The sequence below is a fragment of the Spermophilus citellus genome, assembly GCF_964194105.1.
Source record: "Spermophilus citellus genome assembly, chromosome: 2".
Lineage (NCBI taxonomy): Eukaryota > Metazoa > Chordata > Mammalia > Rodentia > Sciuridae > Spermophilus > Spermophilus citellus.
Window position 1 is genome coordinate 53,983,769 of NC_138183.1, and position 22,682 is coordinate 54,006,450.

Genomic DNA, 22,682 nt, shown 5'->3' on the forward strand with positions numbered 1-22,682 from the left:
TGGGATAGGGAGAGGGAGCATATGAGGAATAGAGGAACTCTAGATAAGGTAGAGGGGTGAGAGGGGAAGGGAGGGGGCAAGGGGTTATTAATGATGGTGGAATGTAAGGATCATTATTATCCAAAGTACAGGTATGAAGACACGAATTGGTGTGAATATACTGTGTATACAACAGGAGATATAAAAAATTGTGCTGTATATGTATAATAAGAATTGTACTGCATTCTACTGTCATATATAAATAAAAAGTAAAAAAGAAATTTTTAAAAAAAGAGCAACAAAGGAGAAAAAAATGTTGTGATTGTGAATGAGATGATGTAGCAAGGTAGGTACTACACAAAGGTTTTAATTCTCTTCTGTCCCACTTTTGGCTGGAGAAAATAAGTTGATAGCTACCTCACTGGAATAGCCAACAATAACTAATAATCTACTTACCTCCTTATCACCTGTCAAAAGACAAGTTGGTTCATGGAAAGATAACAAAACTGATAAACATCTAGCTAGATGGGCTAATAAATAAATAAAGAAGAAGAAGAAAAAAAGAAAAAGAAAACTTGCCGGGCACAGTGGCTCACAGCTACAATCCCAAGGCTCAGGAGGCTGAGGCAGGAGGATAGCAAGTCCAAAGCCAGCCTCAGATATTTAGTGAGGCCCCAGACAACTTAAGGGAGATCTTGTCTTAAAATAAAAAAATAAAATAAAAAGGGCTGGGGATATGGCTCAGTAATTAAGTACTGCTGTGTGCAATCCCTAGTATCCCTCCCCCTGCCAAAAAAAAAAAAAAAAAAGAAAAAGAAAAATTAAAATTACTAAAATCAGAAAATGGGAACCTTACCAATAATTCTTTCCTGACAAACTTAAAAGTCCAGTGTCTGACGACTTCACAGACTTAATTTTACCACACATTTGAAGAACTAACACCAATTCTTCTCAAACTTTCCAAAAATATTGAAGAGGAAGAAGCACTTCCTAATTCATTCTATGAGGAAAGCATTACACTGATATCAAAACCATACAAATAAATCTACAGATCAATATCCTTATGAAAATAAATGTAAAAATTCTCAACAAAATATTTGCAAACTTAATTAGCAGCATACTAAAAGAATTTTACACCATAATCAAGTAGAACTCATCCCTGGAATGCAAAGATTGTTCAGCACATAAAACTGACCAATGTAACACACCATACTAACAAAATGAAGCTAAAAGAACTATCTGAGCATCTCAATGGATGTAAAAAGTGCATTTGACAAATACAACATTTGTTTGTGTTTAAAAAAATACTTAACTAGGAATACAAGAAAATTATCTCCACATAATAAAAAATATGTGAAAATCACACAGTAAAAAATCATAGTCAATGACAAAAGACTGAAAGCTTTTCCTCCAAGATTAGGAGCAAGGTAAGGATGCCTACTTTCACCACTTCTATTTGACACAGTGTAGACATCATAGCTGGAACAATGAGGCAAGAGGAATTCAAATTGGAAATGAAAAAGTAAAATTACCTCTTTGTAGATGATATGATCTTTATGCAGAAAACCCTATTAAGATTTCAACAAAAATCTATTAGATCTAGTAAATGAATTTAGCAAAGTTTAGCCAAGTAGAAGTATGCAAAGTCAACACATAAAAATCAGTTGTGTTGCTTTATAATGACCATGAACATTTTGAAAGGAACTTAAAAGGACTTCATCTATAACAGCATCAAAAAGAGTTAAGATACTTAGGAATTAACCAAAGAGGTAAAAGATAATAAAAAGTATAAAACATTGCTGAAAGAAACTAAAGAAAACATAAATAAATACAAATACACTCTTATATTCATGGATTGGAAGATAACATTGCTCAGCTCAATAGTACTCAAAGCAATTTACCAATTTAATGTAATTAAGAACAAAATCTCAGTGTTGTTTTTTGCAGAAATACAAAAACTCAACCTAAAATTCATGATAAATCTCAAGGGACCCCAAATAGCAAAAGCAATCTGGAAAAAGAACAGAAATAGAGGCTCATACTTTCTGATTTCAAAATTCACTGCAAAGAGACAATGATCAAAATGGGACATGTCTTAGACCATCTGTGTTGCTACAACAGAACACTTAATACTGGGCAATATATAACAAAATAGGATTTATTTATTATTTATAGGGTTTATTTATTCATGATTTCTAGCGGCTGAAAAGTCCAAATAACAGGACACTAGAATTCTGGTGAGAGGACCCTGACTTATCACAACATGGCAGACAAGTTGAAAGAGAAATAGCAGAAGGGTCACGTGAGCAAGATAGGAAATAAGAACCCAGGTAGCAGGCAGGCTTGCTATTTTCTAACAACCTTCTCCTGCGGGAACTAATCTCCTGAGGGAGAACTACAATTCAAATATCAGCGGGTGTCACCTCATGATATGATCACTTTTTTTCTTTCTTTCTTTCTTTAATCTTTTGTTTTGGTACCAGGGATTGAACCCAAGGATGCTTAACCACTGAGCCACATCTCCAGCCCTTTTTCTTTTTCATTTTGAGACACTAAGTCCTTAGGTCCCTTGCTGAGTTACTAAGGCTGGCCTTGAATTTGCAATCCTCCTGCTTCAGTCTCCCAAACCACTGGAATTATAGATGTTTGCCACTGTGCCTGGCCCTCAAACATTTGTAATAAGATACCAATACCATTCAAGGAAAAGGACAATCTTTTCAACAAATAGTGCTGGGTAAATTGGATATATCCATTAAAAAAACACACACACAGAGAGAATTTAGACTGTCTTCTAATATAATATATAAAAATTAAATCCAAATGGATCAAAAACCCAAATGCAACACCTAAAATTATAAAACCTTTAGGGAAAAACATAGCAAAAACTTTATAACATTAGACTTGACAATTATTTATTGGATATGATAGCAAAGGCACAAGCCAAGAAAGAAAAAAACTGGATTTCATGAAAATTTTTTAAATTTTGTGCATCAGAACCCACTACAAACACTAAAACAGGAACCCAAGGAAATGGAGATAACATTTGGAAATATTATCTGATAGGGATTGATATTAAGAATATACAGATGTTTCCTAAACTTCAATAAAAACCCAACAACCCAATTTAAAAATGGGTCAAGGACTTGAACAGTCATTTTTCCAAAGAAACTTTAAAATGGCCAATAAGCACATGAAAAACTGCTCAACATCATCGGGATACTGCTAGTCAAACTTCAGTGACATACCATCTTACACTCCACTTGGATGACTACTGCCAAAAAGAGAGAAAAAGTGTCCGTAAGGATACAGAGTAACTACAGTCCTTACACACTGTTAGGACAGGAGATGGTAGGACCACCATGCCAAACAGTGCCATGTTCCTCAAAACATTAAAATAAAGTTGCCATGATCCAGCAATTCTGTTTCTTGGTGTATATCTAAAAGACTGGAAAGCAAGGTCTCAAGAGATACTTGTGCATGTGTTCACCGCTGCATTGTTCACAAGAGCTAAGATGGGGAAGGAATCCAAGTGTTCATCTAAAAGACGAGCAGATATACAAAACGCAGCATGTACAAATATCTGATGGAATATTATTCAGCCTTTTAAAGAAAGGGAAAAGGAAAGGAAGTCTGACATATGCTATGATATGAATAAACCATAAGGATATTGTGCCAAGTGAAATGAGCTGGTCACAAAAGGACAAGTACTGTATGATTTCACTTGAATATTTAGAGTAGTCAAAATTGGTAACAGAAAATGGAATGGCAGGTGCTAGGGTCTGGGACAAAGGAGGAAACAGGGAGATATTATTTAATGACAATAGTATTTCACTTTTACAGATGAAAAGAGCTCGGATATGGTTGGTGATATGATAGTATGGCATTATGAACGTATTTCTTATCACTGAATTGTTCACTTAAAATGGTTAAGACAATAAATTTTATGTATTTTACCACAAAAAAATTAAAAAAATTAATTCTCAATTATTGTAAATTTGTAAAGTGTAATTGAGAGAATAATATTAGAGTGAGAGTATAAATCCCCAAATCATGCTACATTAAATTGTGGGCTTAGTACTTGCAGTAAAATGTATGTAGCAAGGAGCTCAGCATCTTTCATGCTGGCAATGTGATGATTGTGTATAACAGCCTAATTTTCCTGAATGAAACCTCAGAACATCTGTAAGTCTGAAATGTGGCCTTCTGATGCTCCAGGCACTGTAAGCAATGTGCTTCTCTATCTTGCACACTAACAATTACTAAAGAACCCGCAAAATTTAGGTGGTAATTCGGTTGTGTTTGAAATTAAGTATTATAAGGGATTGAGGAAAGGGAAGAGGAAGATCTGCTGTTGTCTTTCACAAACAGGTAACTCCAGCACGGGATCATTATGCTTGCAACCCAAATAATGGCATTTATGTAACGCCTCTCTTTGAGGTGACAGAATTCTTTTATGCCCCTGAGGGGGAAGCAGCAGGGAGGTATTTTTAAGACATTGTGCTGTGGTAGTCAGCAGCTGTAAAAACTCGTGACATTGGACAGCAAATATCTCCCATCTCAGGACAGGGTATTACAAGGTGCCAGTGCAGATCTCACAGCAAGCCCTGGGAAAGCAGACAACGGCACCCCAGGAGCACAAAAAAGTTTGTGTAATTTGAAAAATACACAAGCATCAGTATATTAACATGATGAGCCTTTGACTCTTCAAGTTTTTAGAGTAAGGACATATGACACTGTCATGGGAAAGGCTGCACAGAGGACTTTTCCCTAGACATCTTGCCTGAGAAATGGCTGAGGACACATCTGAGATGCTCTCAGGTAGAGCTGAAAGTCTCTGGGAAGGGTAGGAGAGTAACATTTCTTGAGCTTCTACAAAGTGACAGGCACTATGAGAAGTGTTGTTTACTATCATGGTTCAGAACTAGAAGATACCTTTAGTTTCAACATGGACTGGATTACCCAACCACTCCTTAACATGTGCAGGAGACTTCCTCCTGAGCTGAAGAGACAGTGACAAGCTCTCCTAATCTATGTCCTACTTCACTGCATGGTATCCAGTGAGCCAAAATTAACAGGAGAAGATATGCCTCACATGGAAAACAACTCTGTTTCCCATGCTCTGCTTGGGAAACAAATGCACTATAGCCACACTGTATTGGTTTAGCTTCAAACAACAGTTTATCTCAGTTTCTATAAATTGGAAGTCCTCTGCTTAAGCTCTCACAGTAGGACAAATAAGGTGTCAGCCAGGCTGTCATCTGAAAGCCTGAGTGGGTTAGAAGCTGCTTCTGGGCTCTTTCAACTTGTTGCGTGAATATGCTTCCTTGTGTCTGTGTGACAGGTCCCTAGCTTCTTACTTGCTGCCAGGTAGTGGCCATCTTGTGGTTCAAGGGACCACCTCAGTTGGTTCTCTCTCCTTAGGCAGTCATAATATGGTGGTTGCTTCTTCTAGGTCAGTAAAGGAGACTCTCTCTCACTCTAGTGGGCTAAAACAGACTCACAATGGAAGATAATCATGGAAGAAACAGCCCATCTACTCTGCCATATAATGTTAGCTAATCAAGGGAGTGATGAATGGGTGGTCCCTTGACTTCTGCCATACTTAGGGTTAAAAGCAAATCACAGGCTCCACCCACTCAAAGGATATGGGTTACATGGGTGTGAGGTAATGGGGGTCAACCTAAGAGTGTATCTGCCACATACCAAGACTGAAGGTATCTTCATATTCTGCAACATAAAAGACAGTGGAGGGCTGGGGATGTGGCTCAAGCAGTAATGCTCTTGCCTGGCATGCGCGGGGCACTGGGTTTGATCCTCAGCATCACATAAAAATAAAGATGTTGTGCCCACTGAAAAATAAATATTAAAAAATTCTCTCTTCTCCTCTCTCACTCTCTCTTAAAAAAAAAAAGACAGTGAAAACAAAATGAAATTTAAAGACAACTATATCTAAGAATTCTGGTTTTTCTATTGAATTATTTTGGGAAAATTAATCTATTTTGCAGCTTAATTTTTTTCATTTCAAACAAGAACAACTATTATCTAGGTCTACAAAAACAAATGTTTTGTCACTAGCTTCGGTCCAATAATCTCACCCATGATAGTGTGCACATATGCATTTTCCCAAAGCAATTACTTGTGAAACATATCAATTGTGACATGAAGGAGATATTATAAAGACAAACTAAAAGCTGATTCTGGCCTGCACAAGCCTGCAGACCAAGATTCTACCAGAAAGGTTTGCGGCTCCTACAGGGTGGAGTTTAAATAGACTTAATGTGATCTGAATCAGTTATTCATCAAATTATCTAATTGCTAGGCACAGTATATAAAATAAGCAAAACAGACATAGTCCTTTGATGAGTTATGACATAAAGAGAGGTTCATTCACAAAATATTTATGGAGGGCATTGTGTATATATGAGGGATATATCTTTTTAACAAACAAGACAGACAAGTTCCTACCTTTGTGGAGATTATATTCTGGATGGGAAATGGGGGTGATGGACAGACAATAAACAAAAAGATAAGCTGGAGTATAAATTCAATTGGGATAGAAAATAACAAAAGGGATAAATAATGAAAGACGTAGGAACAGGCTATTTTAAATAGGATGGCCAGGAAAGGACCACACCAGGAGAAGGCATCTGACTGCAGGTTGAGTGATGAGAAGCAGAAGCTATCTTGAGAGCTAACCCTAGCCCTAACCCTGTGCAAGAGTATACCTGAGACAGGTACAAGACTGGGTGTCAATTCTCAGTCTATTCTTCCTTCGGTAGAAAACACTTGAGAGTTGTAAGCAGGAGTGACAAGATATGATTTACATCTTGAATGTATGGAAATGGCTAGGAGAGTAAAGGAATATGGTAGTATATTGAACAAATAAAATGACATACAAAGTAAACACTCCAAGTACAGTTATGAAAAGAAATCAGGATCCTTTCAGTGTATCAACAACAATCCTACACTCAGGATTCTACACCACTTGCATTTTGGTGACAGAGACAAGCAGTATTTTAACAATGAAACACACAGTAAATGTACTAAAGATAAGTGCTACAAAGAAAAATAAAACAAGAAAAGGGCTTAGGGAGTGAAAGGATTGATATTTTAAAAGAGCTGTACAAGAAAGCCATGCAAGGTAACATTTGAGCAGAGACATGAGTCTAGAGTCTGAGAAGACATGGAGAGGGAGGACTCAGGCCAAAGGACTGACGAGGCCCACATGAGTGAGAATGCGCCTGCATTTGAGAAACCTGGCAAGGCTGGCAAAGAGGGAGCATGATGAAGATTGTCTGAAATGCAGAAAACGAGGTGGGACCACCAAGGCCCTGTCACCAACAGTAAGTGCTTTCAGTTTTACTCTGTGAAATCACTTGAGAGATGTGTGGAAGGGGCTTATGTGATAGAAATGTGTGGTGAGGAGGCAAAGCTGCAGGGGCTGTGCAGAAGGAGGGCGCAGCAGATGTCTCTCAGTGGAGAGGATAATTTGAACTGAGGAAGGATGAGTAAGATGACAGAGGTCAAAAAGGAGCATGTGGGGCACTCCAGGAAGCGGGAACTGCTACCACAAATTCCTGGTCCAGGGAAGAGCTTGAGGCAATGAAGAAACCATAAGGCCAGTGAAGCTGCAGCAGGGTGAACAGGAGGGAGAAGGAGCCTGGAGAGGCAGAAGGTGCAGGGCTCCTCAGCTATGGTACAGCACTGGGCACATGCTGAGCATTCCTGAGGCCTGGGCTCAATCCCAGCACCAGTGTAATAATGATGACAATAGCAACCCTATTTTAAATAATGTCTGGCTTTTGTATTCTTTAGAGACATAGGGAATGAGTATCATTAATCCACCATCAGTTCCAGCCGACTTAAAATTATGAATTACTTAAAGTCTCAAGTATATTAGGAACCTACTAACTTTCCATATTTTTCCCAAAGATGTAGTAAAAATAGGAAACCATGCCAGCCTTTTCAATACATACAGTATATGGATTATACTGCCTATTGCTTTACTTACATTTTCCTCTTTAATATGTTATCCTTGTGAGACCCTATTCCTTTGAAGTTTAACATTTTCCTCACAATTGCTTTTGTAACCAGTCCTTTATTCATTTGGAAATTTTTCAGTGTCAGGATTTGGAAAGGTAAAAGGTACTGGCTACCAGACAGTACATTCCTCATTCTTCAAATGAGGGGTGAATGCTGCAGATTCATCAGACACCTGTGTGGCAGACATACCGAGGGCAAACCACGTGTCAAGTACAATCCCAAGAGCTCTTAAAGACACTGGATGAAAATGCTCAGGCCTGTCCTCCAGGAAATACAGAAAATACAGTGCTGTGGGAACAAAGATTCGGTAAACAAAGGCCAGGTGATCTGTGCATTAACTTTCAGTTCCGCCACCACCAAAATATCTTATAATCATTATATTTATTCATGTTTGGAAGAAGATGATTAAAAGGGCAGCCTGTGGGAAAGAAGTGTAATTTTGATGTAATATCTTTCCAGGGACAAATGAGATGTTTTAGATCCAATGCAGCTAACTTTTTCCCCCCAAAGGCAACATTCCACAAATGAGATTTGAGATTATTATTTAAAAATACTGAATAGAAATCTAATGACCCAAATTTAATACCTGAATTTTGGATACACTGGAAAAAGACCTCTAAGGCATTTAAGGGACTAGAATTTATGTAGAGAAAATCTCTACTACACATAATATTTTTATGTTCAAACTACATTTTTTCCTCAGCAGCCTAGAAACCTGTATTGGTTTATGACATTAGGGTCAGAATAATTTCTCAGTGTTAAGTGAAAAAGTCTCTACCTTAACAAAGTATGCTACAGCAGGAAAGGATTCACACTCCAATCTGTGATTCTGTTTGAGGGAGAATCTCCACAATATTACCATGAAATGAATTTTCGGATGTTTAAAGTACAATAACTTAATGGTCTTCAGCTTGATCCTAAACACTTCATTTTTCTATTGAAAATAAAATATACTAATGCATAAACCAAGGTGGCAAGCATTAAACATTTATTAACTACGAACACATTAAACATTTATGAAACTATGTAGTGTATATTTCAAATTTTAAACTGGTTGAATATACAATTCTCTGACACTACGCTATCTGTTACAGAAACCACTGTCCACACAGAGCTTTGGAGCACTTAAAATGTGGCTAGTCCAAACTGAGATGTGCAGGAAGTATAAAATACACACTGAATTTCAAAGACTTGGTATGACAGGAAAAAAAAGAATGTAAAATGCTTTATAATTGTCTATATCAGTATTTTACATGTTTGGTTAAATAAAATGTCATTAATTTCACCTTTTATTTTACTCTCTTGATGTAGCTCTTAGAAAATTTGTAATTACATACGTGGTCTGCATTATATAAACTGACAATGCCTATTTAGTGCCTTTTTCTTCCCCACAAGGCATCAGAACACTTAAATAAAAAACATTTATATTTTGTGCAATGATATTTTCTCTTAGAGCAAGAATTTGTACTAGTACTTTTCATGTTCAAATTACTTCTTATCTACAAAGGGGGCTCTTGCACACTGGTGAAGATAAAGTTAACTGGTACAACCATTATGTGAACCAGTATAGAGGTTCCTCAAAGTCTCAAAAAATTAAAAACAGAAGTACCTATCACCCAGCAATCCCATTACTAGCTATATACTCAAGGGAAATGAAATCAGTCCCTGTCAGGGAGACACTGGCACTCCCACGCTCACTGCAGCACTACTCACAAGAGCCAGGAGATGGGAACAACTAAATAAGTATCTATCAAGGGATGGATGAATAAAAAAAAAAATGTGGTACAGATACACAATGGAACTACTCAGTCATAAAATGAATAAAGTCCTGACATTTGCAACAACATGAATGGAACTGGAGATCATTATGTTTAAGTGAATTAATTCAGGCACAGAAACACAAATACCACATGGTCTCACTCATATGTACAATCTGCAAAAGCTGACCTCACAGAAGTTGAGAATAGAATGGTGGTTACCAGAAGAAGGGTACAGTCAGGTGGGGTATGGATGGGGAGGGATGGATCAATGGGTGCAAAGCTACAATGAGACAGGAGTAAGAAGTTCTGGAGTGCTACTGCACAGTGGGATGGCTACACATAACAAGTAGTATTGTATAGTTCATAAAACTAGAGGATTTTGAATATTGTTGCCATAAAGAAATGGCCAATGTTTGAAGAGATAAGTATGAAACACTATGCAATGTATACATATATAGAAACATTACATGGTGCCCCCGAACATGGATAAATTTTATTTCTATGCATCAGTCAAAAATAAATTTTAAAAATATTTTCTAAAAATACCTTATCCAGTCAGCTTAGAAATTGGCACTGGTTATGCTACTCCTGTCTGAATGTCACAGTCCCAGCTGGAAGACCTTACAGATCCGTTTCACACCCTTGAAAGCTCTGCTTCACAGGGCAGAACTGCTGGCCTATTAATTGCCTGTGTCCCACTTTTCCTCGCCTCATCAATCAGCTGAAATTTCCACAAGGAATTAGCTATGAAGCCCCGTGTTCCACCCTCCTCAGAGTTTGTGTCAACTACACTGTTACACTGTCAAGTACCAGAGAGATGGACCTGATATGGGTCTTATTTTATCCCAGAAACATCTAGAATTGGCCCACTAGAAGAATATGCATGTGATAAATGCCTGTTGTATGTGTGGTTCCAATGGTTTGGGAAGAGAAAAGCTTTTACCTCCTCTCCTTTGTAGAGCAGTTGTATTATATTAGCTACTGACTGTTAACTGTGCTTCCTAATTCATTTATTCAAATAGCCATGAGCTTGCTGGCTGCCTGAACTGGACTGGGGGCTTGGGATATAGCGGTGAATCAAACAGGCATGATATTGACCTCACAGAGAGGGAAAAAACAAACATGTTACATAATTTCAATAAGGATGACATGTGCCACTGCTGAAAAGCAGCTGAACTTACAAGAGGAACAGAACAATGACATGGCCAAGGAAGGCTTCTGCATGCCTTGTATACCTGGACCTCAAAGAGCTGTTAGCTTAGCAAGGTGGAGGGGAAAGGGCTGATGAGGAGGAAGGCAGGACCCTTTAAGCCATGGTGAAAATTTGAAACTTAATCCTAAAAGCATGAAAAGCCATTGAGGGTTTTATGAAAGATAGTCATATGATCAGATTTACCTTTTTAAAATGTCACTGTGGAGGTGGGCAAGTACAAATGTGGGACTTTCACAGAGCATATCCATGAATTCCTAAAAATTAATCAGCACCTCCTTGGTCATCATTTCAACAGAACTTAAGTTTTGAGAACATAAAAGCTATGTAAGCTCCACAACCACAAGATCTGAAACCCAGCAAGCACCTTTGAGAGTACCTCTATTTCAGGGCACTCTCAAAGTACCCTTAAAGCATTAATTTCTACTGCTTGTACTGGCTACCCATGTCAATTTGTCACTTGGCATCAGCTCCAGTCCTGAACCAAGCCCGGTCTTGCTTATTCAGAACCAGAACCCAGCTATCCAGACTTACTGACCCAGCTCTGGTCCCTAAGAGCAGGGCAGTTAAAATACTTAGCCCAAGGCATGAATCTGGAATATTATTTATGTTCTACTGTACCCAAAGACTGAGTGCCTCCAAGTGTTGGCCAGACTCCTGTGCCAGCTCCAAAAGGACACCTGGGTTCTGAATAACCAGTGTACCTTCCAGGAGTTCTATGCTGTGTCTGCTCCTAAGGCAAGAATTCAAGGAGAATCTAAACCCCAAACATGGATAAATTTTATTTCTATCTCATAAACCATTAAACACAGATTGTTCAAATTCTGAGGAATGACTATATGAAATTTCATTTGCTTCTGAATGCTTAGGAGTGACACTTATTTATTTGTATATGTGACTTTCCCATAAATAAATGCTTTTCTGAAACCAAACTGAGACTGCTTGGTGATGGCCTTAATTGTTCTTCTGGACAGTAGATAACCATTCAATTCTCAAAGAGACATAAAACCATATATTGGCAATTAATTAGCATGTTCATTTCTAAAAATACATATCTCCCTCAATTACATCCTCCTTTAACCATTTTTAATCAAAATAAAAAATAAGCCTCAATCTCAGAATGTTTCCTTTCTGAATTTTCAGTATATCTACTCTGAAAGTAAAGAACCCTTTAAATATAAATGAAATGGAACTCATTCTTCTAAGGGGCAGGAGGGCGTTAACAGAAATCATGTGGACTTAAGAGGCCCAGCTTCATCCCTTCTTGGATATGTGACTGCAACAGTTTCTTAATTTCTCTGGCCCTTGATATTTCTGTGCATAGAATGAAGCTGTGCATAGCATTTGCTTTATCAGGCTGCCATTTCATATTACTACAAACTGGATGGCTTAGACAACAGACTTTATTCTCTCACAGGTCAGGAAATCTGAAACTAAAGTGTCAGCAAGGTTGGTTTCTCGCAGATGCTCTGTGGGAGAAATCCTTCCTTGCCTCTTCCCACCTGTGGTGGCTCCTGACATTCTGTGGCTTATGCCAAGGTGTCACAACTCCCACCTCTGCTCTCATTCCTCCCATAGTTGTCTTCTGAGTCTCTCGGTGTCCTCTCTCTCCTTCTCTTACAAGGGCACCAGTTCTTAGATTTAGGGTCCACTGTAAATTCAGAGGGAGTTCATCTAAAGATTCTTAACTAATTATATTTTCAAAGATCCTATTTCCAAATGAGGTCACTTTCTGAAGTTCTGAGTAGACCTGAATGGGGTGGGGGGTGTGCAGGAGAACATACTATTCAACTCCCTACACCTATCCATGACACAGTATAATTCTACTACACTCAGGAAAAAGGTTCCCAAAGAGGATTTGTTAACACAGTGAATTTTTAGTCCATTCTTTACACTATAAATTGTTCAGTTATATTTCATTTTTATATTAAGAAAATGTTCACTTTAAAAGATGAGACCGTGACTGTAACTAGCACTGTGCTGAAAATGCATTATTGCTCAATAAACATTATATTTCCTCTCCCTGTCCCCTATATTTAGCCCCAAACTCTGAATTACTAGCATAATTCATGTGTGAATCTCAGGAAATCATAGGGTACTTTAATATCCTATGCAAAAATAAAGAGAAAAGTTTCTTGCCCAAAACAATTATTTCCTGGGGTGAAGCAGGATAAGTAGTTCTCTTTTCAAAATTTGACCAATTACTGTTGTCTAAATATTATGGCCTAAGCATACAGCTAAGGTCTATCTTTATATTTCTGTGGAATAAAAAGATTATGAAGAAGGCTTTGGGTAAAAATTAGGGGCTTGTATTTTGTTATTTTTTTATCTAACTTGCTAATAACCATTTGAAAACTTCTTTGGTCTGCTATCAATTAAATTCCTGGTTCCCATCCTTTCCCATATTTTGTTCTATATTTTCCACCCTCACATTATCTCATCTCTAGCATGTTTTAAGAAGGAAAAAGAAAACAGAATGTTATTCCCACATAGTTTGTTCATCTTCAAAATAGCAGCTGTGCTGCCATAGGTAAACAAAATGTGATTGAAAGCTGCAACACGGGGGCTGGCGGGGGGTGGTGGCAGGAGAGAGTAGCAGCCTTACTAGGAGCACTGGGACTTCATTTGATCTCAAACACTCCACTTTCCTTGTTTCTTGCCCACTTAGGCTCTGTATCTAAACCCACCGGGGCTGAGACAGTCGCCTGCACCATCTTTCCAAGAACCACCAGGGACATGGCAGTCCAACCTAAAACTCCCAAAAAAACTAGTCTCAAAAACAAATGCTTCCAAATATCCGTATATTTGGCCCTGCTTTGAGTTTTACACCCTGTGGTCAGGAACAGATATAGAGAAAGTATAATGAGGAGGCTTATGATATAGGTTGTTCTACTTTGCTACACCTTAAGCCTATTGAAAGAGCCAGTTCTATCTGGTTCTCTTTTCAAAGTATAGCTGCATTATTTCTATTACAATTCTTTCCTCTAAGGTTAAAAGAATCAGAATCAAAGACAACCCTCTGATGCCAGAAGAACAAATACCCTTTGTATTTCACCCAAGTATTCACCTTCCAACTTTTTTCACATCTTCTGGGATTATATCTTATCTTAAAAATACACACATTTTATTCCTTACCATCTCTTGCAAATTAAAGGTCAAGTGATAAGAGCATGAGACATGACATTATATGTCAATCAAGCTGTCCATGCACACCATTTGTTAAATACACCATGGTTGGATAAAATATCACAGATCCTCTGGTTACTGCAAAGTGAGCTTTAAAAAATCACCCTCCTGGGCTGGGGATGTGGCTCAAGCGGTAGTGCGCTTGCCTGGCATGCGCGCGGCCCTGGGTTCAATCCTCAGCACCACATACAAACAAAGATGTTGTGTCTGCCAAAAACTAAAAAAATAAATATTAAAAAATTCTCTCTCTCTCTCTCTAAAAAAAAAAATTTAAAAAGTCACCCTCCCCCAGTTGAAGCGCTATATGTGATGGCACTGAACCTCCAGAGAAGCAGACTGAGGAAGAACCCCACCAAACTGAAAATGTCTATCAAAGAGAAGCTAAAGATTAATTGGGAGGCATGCTAAATACAGGTAAGACAATCCCTTACCTGGATTAGGTTGAAGGTATTCAATTGTTTTAGTCATTATTTCCATCACAGCCCTGCTGGTGACATCCACTTTCTGAAATGAGAAAATACACATCCTGAATGACAGAAATCATTAGTGTTTTTGTTAAGTCTATAGAAAACCACTATTGGGACAACAGAGTAATATCAAGTCCAGCAGTAGAAGGTGAGGGACTGTGGGGAAATGCTAAAAGGAATAATGACTGTCTATCAAGATCTGAAAAACAAATTTATTCAAGGAGGAAGTTAGTAATTGCCTAAAATTTGTTTCAAAATATGCTTCATTATCTTCTGGCAAAAATAAAATTGAGACAGTGAATCATATTTTTTTCCAGAGGCATTTAATGGATGTCTATGAAGAGCCACGTATGGTGGCAGATTTCACTGCTCAAAAGAAAAAATAATGTGCCAGGTGTGATGGGGCCTGCCTGTAATCCTAGGGGCTTGGGAGGCTGAGGCAGGAGGATCACAAGTTCAAAGTCAGCCTCAGCAATTTAGTGAGGCCCTAAGCAACTTAACAACTTAACTCTGTTTTAAAATAAAAAATAAAAATTAAAAAGCCTGGGATATGGCTCTATGGTTAAGTGTCCCTGGTTTCAACTGCTGCTACCAACTAAATAAATAAATAAATGACAGAAAAAGAGAAAAGAATGCAGTATCAACTCTGCTTACTCAAGTGTGAGAAGGAAAGATTTTATTTAACTTCTGAGAACATCCTAAGGATACAAAAATCTTCAGTTAACATATTTGACCAATCCTTGAACATAAGGTAAACTCTAAATAAAAACTGTGATGTTAGAGTCTATCTCAAAAAAATTCTGCGTGGTCAGCACTTGCTGTTCACTAAGCCCTCCCTGTCAGGCCCGTCTTCCCATGGGAAGAGATGATGGAAACTACTCAATGCAACCAGATCCCCTCCACCTTGCTCCACCAAATCCTTTCTTGTCAACACGTATGGTACACTCATTCACACTACAGGGAAAATGACTGATGGAAATAAATGCATCCATGTGTTCCAGGTACATGCATGTACTATATGGCATATGTATCAGGCATAGGAGGCAATTTTAATAGTGAAATTTGGATATTAAGTGCATGAAAATTTTTTCATCTGTTTATTGAAGATCAAGGGCTCCTCCCTCAAATCTAAAAAGCTTCCATGTTTATTGTATACACATATAAAATCAGCCTTGCATGGTGTAAACCTCCTTGTATTCCATAATCTACCTATTAATAGATTTCATCTTGCAGTTCAGTTTTCAATGCTTAATAATCTCCCATTCCATGACAGTCACATAACTCTGTGTGTGCACTGTTACAGGGATAAACAGAGGAAACAAATTTATTTTGTCAAGGAATCATGGTATAAAACTATCTTTAAAAGCATACTATTTCAGATTTACCAGCTTGCAAATGAGTCTTGTACCAAGTCCTTTTGATTGACTCAACTTCTTTAAAATTTATTCTCATTAGTTATACATGACAATAGAATGTATTTTGAAATATTATACATACATGGAATATAATTTCTCTTTCTTCTGGTTGTACTTGTAGAAGTACATAGGTCATGTAATCACATACACACATAGGAAAGTAATGTCTGACTCATTCTACTATCTTTCCTATTCCCATTCCCTCTCTTAATTCTCCTTTGTCTAATCCAAAGTACTTCAATTATTCCCTAACTCCCACCCCTATTGTGAGTTATCATCCACATATCAGAGAGAATATTCAGCCTCTGTTTTGGGGGGATTGGCTTATTTCACTTAGCATGATAATCTCTACTTTCTTTTTTTTGAGTTTTTTTGTTAATTTATTTTGAAATAACAATAATATAGACAGTGAATGTAAGCATAAGTAACACTTTTTAAAACAATCTATATTTTCAGAAAAGATATTGTGAATAAAAAAGTGGCAGTTTTACAAATCTTTTAAATGTCTTCCTTAATGGGAGTCAGCTGGAATCTTCTAGCAGCTTCCACATTCAGTCTGTTGCAATGTATTGGTTTGTGCTGAAATATATCAAGGAAATCCAGCATCATACAGATATATAGTAGAAAAAAGGGAAAATAACTTATTAGGCTTTACAGATAATTGTGAATATTCATTGACAAGAAGGACTTAAGGTCCATCTCAGTTGCACTCTACTAGTCTACCGTGTATTTTTATTTTTTATTTGTTTATTTATTTTTTTTATTTTTTATTAGTTGCACATGACAGTACAATGATCTTGACATATCATACATTTGAATCAAATGGGGTATAATTTCTCATTTTTCAGAGAGTACAGGTTGCAGAATCACATTGGTTATACAGACACGTATACACATACAGCAATACTAGTGTCTATTTTATTCTGCTGCCCTTCTTAACCCCCCTTCCCCACCCCTCTCCTCCCATCATTTTTCTCTACCCAATCTAATGTGACACATTTCTTTTTTTTCCCCCTCACATCATCATACATGTATTTTGTATAACGATGAGGGTCTCCTTCCATCTTCCATGCAATTCCCCTTCTCCCTCCCATTCCCTCCCACCCAATCAACAAATGGGCCAAGGACCTGAACAATCTGCAGTAAAATTTAAGGTCTGGTGTTGTGATGCCTCTTGCTTTACTTTTCTTGCTATGGATTTCTTTGGCTATTCTGAGTGATTGACTCAAATTTTTAAGATGTTTTGGGATGGAACATATAGTTCGGAGATTAGTTCTAAAAAGAACAGTAGCCCTTGGAGTTATGCACTGCATGCCTTCTGCTACCACACATGGAGGTCCTGGTAGTATTAGTAAAACGTCAGTCAGTATCTATGTCCTCAAGTCATGGAATGGTTTAGGGTCAGGACAATGAATCCAAAGGGTATATGCAGAACAAACATGCAGAGGCTTCAGAGAACATGAGTGGTAGGAAGACAAATGCAGATCACCTGCTAACTATATAACAGGCATTAAGGAAGAAGATGTTGGATATATCCAGAAATCCTCTGGCTATGATAAGAAGGAAAACAGTTCCAAAAATCAAGGTTTCTAAGAAGGAGTGCCAGAAGACTGGAACTTTCAGATGACCCTGATGTCTTCTGCTGCTAGGAGACCAATTATTTCTAACTTTCTTCCTTATCTGTCCTTAATAATAATAATAACAATTACTATCACAAGATGTTTTCTATTTGTCAGAAACCAGTCTAAGGGATTTAAATATTGTTACATGGATGAGGAAATAGAGCCTAGGACACCTGCTCCAGAGACTATGTTCCTAAACACTACCCTATATCTTCCTTAGAGGACAGGCAGCAGGGGCATGCCCCAGCCTGAGGAGAGATACCAAGTCAGAGTTGAGAAGGAGTTTGTACCCTCCCCCACATGGACAAAGAACCTGACAGCAGTCAACCAAAAAGGTCAGGAGGAAAGCAGCTGCCATCCCATCTTCTGTTTCATTTTGAACGTCCTCAAATTCTATAAAGCTCCAATCACAAAAATTATTCCACCCTGAGCCCTACAGAAGGAGAGCTCTCCCATGCTGAGCTGCTGAGCTACAAATTCTCAGTTCCAAAGGTGCCTCTGCAGAAGCTGGTGCCAACAGCACACACCTCACATTGTCCACAGGAGATTCAGCAAGGAAGGCTGTGAAAAGTAGTTGTCATTCAAATGGGGGAACCCCTAGCCCTACCAAGCTTTGCAAATATGGAGCTTAACTACTAAGGCTCTCTAAAGAGAGGCCATTCACTTGGTTAAAGCCAGTGGTCCCAGAGGCACAGGGATCTTGGAGATACCAATATTAGAGTACCATTTTGGGTACCTAGAGTGGATTCAACCTTAAAAAGACTTGGGAATAAAAAGTATTCCAGTGTCACTGATGACTTGACCAAAGTCTCCCAGGACCATTACAGGTCCTGTTGTCCACTAAGGCTGACTCCTTCAACATCTCTGGTTACCTAATCCAGGTATCATACAGAACCAGCTCTATCCAAACACTGTTGATCAGAGCATAAAATGGGCTTCTTTGTAAGTCTATCTTTGGGGAAAAAAACTTTATCCAACAGAATTATTTGTGTATTTTCTTTTCACGACATACACCAACAGGGAACAGCTTTTAGCAAATCCATTCATGGGCCCTTGATCTTTATGTACTCTGACAGATAATCACTCAATTAAGTTAATAACCATAAGAAGAAGAGACCAGAAGCACGATTAGTCCAAAGCCTTGATTTTTCAAAAGTGAGAGTCTTACGGCCTAGAAAAGGGAAGGAGCTCCCTAGGGTCACACAGCTAGTGTTATTATGGGAAGCAAACTCAAGGTCATGGATTAGGTTTCTAAGAAAGAGTACTAGAGCTGAATTGTCTCATGACCATTTTCTATTCCAGAGTCATCTGTCAGGAGGAGGCTGACTAACTTCTCATCTCTCTCCATCTCTGTCCTCAATAATAACGTTCAGGATTTTTGCTAGGTTATACTGTATTGGCCACAGACAAGCCATGGATCACAATCCTAAACGTGCCTTGCAAGGTACTGGCTAGGAAAGCTATACCTTAACAGGCAAGAACATATTCTCTTATTATCATAACTGATAAAATGAACATGAAGAAGATGTACCCTTACATCATCTATTATAAGCAAGAATTTATTTTCACTTAAGAAAAACACAGTGTAACTTTGAAATTATGACATATAGTTCTTTATTTCTTCAATTCCTCAATTTTCCAATTACTTAAAAATAAGCTTTGATCATCCTAAATTACAGCAACTTCCATTTTTGTGAGCTCCTGAGCTAACTATTCTTGCCTGGGACTAGTAAGGAGGATGGTAGGGTAAGGCTCTTTAAAGGAGGTGAAAACATAAAGATATGTAAATATAGGCATGCTTTTAGGAAATAAAAACCTTTGAGTGAAATAAGGTTTTTTCCTAAAGGTAAAATCATGGGCATACATTCTGGGTATTTTCCTTCAATTTTCTCAATGCCAAGATTTTAGCAACTGCGAATATTTTAGAGTTAGGAGGTCCTTTCTCTACTATCTAGTCTTACAATTTACAACTTCAGAGAGGGACAAAAATAGCTGTCAACTTTCTTTACTTACTATAATAGTTTTGTCTTCATGCTAAGTCAGAGTTTGGCAAACTGTAGTCAATGAATCAGAAGAGGCAGGTCACTACTTATTCTTACATTTTTTAAATGGAAAAAGAAATTAAAATAAGACTACTATATTGCTCATGATTCTATAAATTCACATTTAATGTCCTCAGACAAAGCTTTATGAGAATATAATCACACTCATTCATTTAAACACTCTTGATGATTGCTTTTGTGCTTCAAAGCACTGATGAGGAATTGCAAAAGAGACCTCAGAGGCCCTCGGCCCCCAAAAGCCCAAAACAACTTGCTCATCCCCGATCTACAGTGCCAGTTTCACTAAGTATGCCATACTGAATCCATGAATGAAGTTGATCGTTTCACCAGCTGTCTCAGTCTGCAGAGACAAGATACCAGATACCTGAAGGCACTGACTTGACCAGAGTGGGGTTACTGGTCCAGGGCCGCCTGAACGTTACCTTTCTTTCCTAGAGAAAACATAAGTCAATGCTTCCTGGACTTAGAGGGTGCACACATGAACAATGTGGCATTCTTTATGGAGCAACAAAAGTACTGGAAGACATGATTTCCTACTGTCTTAAGCCAAGTCGTACCAGATGCTGCCACAGGGAAGCAAAGCAGAGTTTAAGAGAATGTTAGACGTCTTAAATGGAGCACAGGTAGTTTGTGGGTTTGGCAATCGATAATAAATAGGTAAATTAAGCACCCACTTGGATATGGGGTAATGAATGGTGGTTACATGAAAGAAGTTAAAATGTCACATGGAACGTTAAAATATTTTCAAATTCTTAAGTTTTCTATCACCAAAGTTAAGAAAATGCAACTATTAGGAATGTATACATACTTACTTGAGAACCATGGAATGAGAATAATTGAATAAGCAAGTCACAGAGACATGAATAAAACAGCACCTGGGAAAGGTTGGCAGGAAGATCCAGACTGATCCAACAGTGAGGCTTTTAATCATTTCCTACAACCCAAGAATTAGTTGTGCCTATCCCCAGACTGCCTTGCTTAAAGGAAGATATCCTATGTATTCAGAAAGTTTGGTAGTGTTTTCAAAATATAATATTAGCAAAGGTGTGGTTACTAGAAGGATGGTGAAAAAAAAAAAAGAAAAGAAAGTATTAGGTCGAGATTATTCTATCATTGACCATTATCATTCTTACCATTATTTTGCTAATCTACTTGAGCACTGCCTTTAATACAAATAGTCTGGAAATATACTATAAACACATAGTCAAAAGGAAGCTTGTCTTCATGAAATTTCAGGCCAGGCAGAAAGAAGCCATTGAAGATCATCATCTGTGGGACTCCCGTCCCTCTCACAGCTTTATATCAGCAGTTGAGTATCTCAGTCCCATGAGCCACATCTTTGTCACCACACTCCATGAAGGATACATAATTGGCATGGTGGGCACCCATTTGCCCACTCAGAGATGTGTGCTACTCTAAACATGTTGGCTGCACTTTTATTCCTTTGCTCCCATTCCAGAGACATCTCTGGAATCTAAGTAAGAGAGACATCATTAAAAAGAGATCTTGTTAGTAACGCATTACTTGCTATGAAACTCAAGAGATGACTAGCGTTCTTCACAAGACATCTGGGAACTATGGGTTTAGCCTGTTTCAATGTGGGCAGTGATAGGGAATTCAGTAATTTCTGGGGTCTTTTTTTTTTAACACCTCTGATAGCCAAAAGTTCTTTCTATATTGAGCCAGAATCTGTCTACCCATGGTTTCTACCCATTAATCCCAGTTTTCCCACTTGGGGTTCAACCCCTCTCCAACTCAAAGACACTGTCCTATCAGCCTTTCCCCTCATCCCACTCTACCAGCAATCATCACCTTCTCACTCTCACTTGCAAGGACAGTCCTTCTTGTTCTTTCTCAACAGCCTGCTTTTATTAAAACTTGAGGCTGCCCCTTAAGAAGAATTCTGTTTACTAAAGGGCCTAGAAACATGTTTATAACCCTAGAACCTCTTCTAGTTAAAATATAGAGAATTTCCATTACAAAAAATAACAATAAATAACAACAAATCCCTTGGCTAGGAATTCTGCATTATCCATACTTTCAGAGACAAGAGAAAAATTCAGGTAGTCTCTCCTCTAGGAAGCTTCCACTGATCTATCCAATTAAGTTAGGCATCTATCCTAGATCTACAGAGATTTTCCCCATGGCACTAAGAACTATGTCCTATTTGCTACAAATTTATGTGTCTTTTTTTTTCCCCCTCAAAATTGGCAGCCTCTTTCAAGCAGTGACTGAGCCTCATCTCTGTATTTGGTACCCAGTATAATGCCTGACACATTATCATTTACAGATTTTCCAAGTGAATTAATGAACATAACAACACAACAACAACAACAACAACAAAAAAAAAAAACACAGAATCATTACAGTAACTAATAAAATCTGAGAAGGAATCAGAGAGCCCTCAAATTCTAGAAGTTTCATTTTTAAAAAATCTATAGCTTTTCAAGGAACCAACCCACCCAGTGTCTGCACCATAGTAATGAATTTTGCCTGTGTTTAATGAAGCTTGTAAGCAACAGATAACATTTAAGCCTAAAACAGAAACAATTTCATTCAAGGTACTTAAGAGGAGGAGAGAGATCATTATGGAAAGGGTTCCTGCAGAGCAACATAGCCACAGGCTCCCCCAAATCAGCTCTGGGAGGGTTAGGCTGGAAGGCTGGGAGACATGAGGGGATCTGACTGCATCTTAGCAGGAAAGTGTGGGGCAGCAATTAAAGAAACAACCTCCAGGAATATCTACCTCTCTCTCCCAGTAGCAGCGCTGCCTAATGCAGACCTCTAATTTATTTCGTTTTGTTGTCTAATTGCACATCTGAGAATACAGCTGAACAAAGGGCTCTCTACCTCAATTGTTTGATGATCAGAAAACCAATTGTGGGTAGACAATTCTTCTGAAGGCTTGGGAACATTGAGCTAAAATATTATAATAGA

At 38.1% G+C, this 22,682-nt stretch overlaps 1 protein-coding gene across 1 annotated transcript in view; it reads right to left on the reverse strand.

Moving 5' to 3' along the window:
• The window catches only part of SH3GL2 (SH3 domain containing GRB2 like 2, endophilin A1), a 225,560-nt gene that overhangs the window by 31,732 nt on the left and 171,146 nt on the right, over positions 1-22,682 (reverse strand). Inside the window, exon 3 of the mRNA XM_081278323.1 lies at positions 14,610-14,682. Coding sequence (XP_081134449.1) covers positions 14,610-14,682 — 73 coding nt within the window. The remainder of the gene's footprint in view (positions 1-14,609; positions 14,683-22,682) is intronic.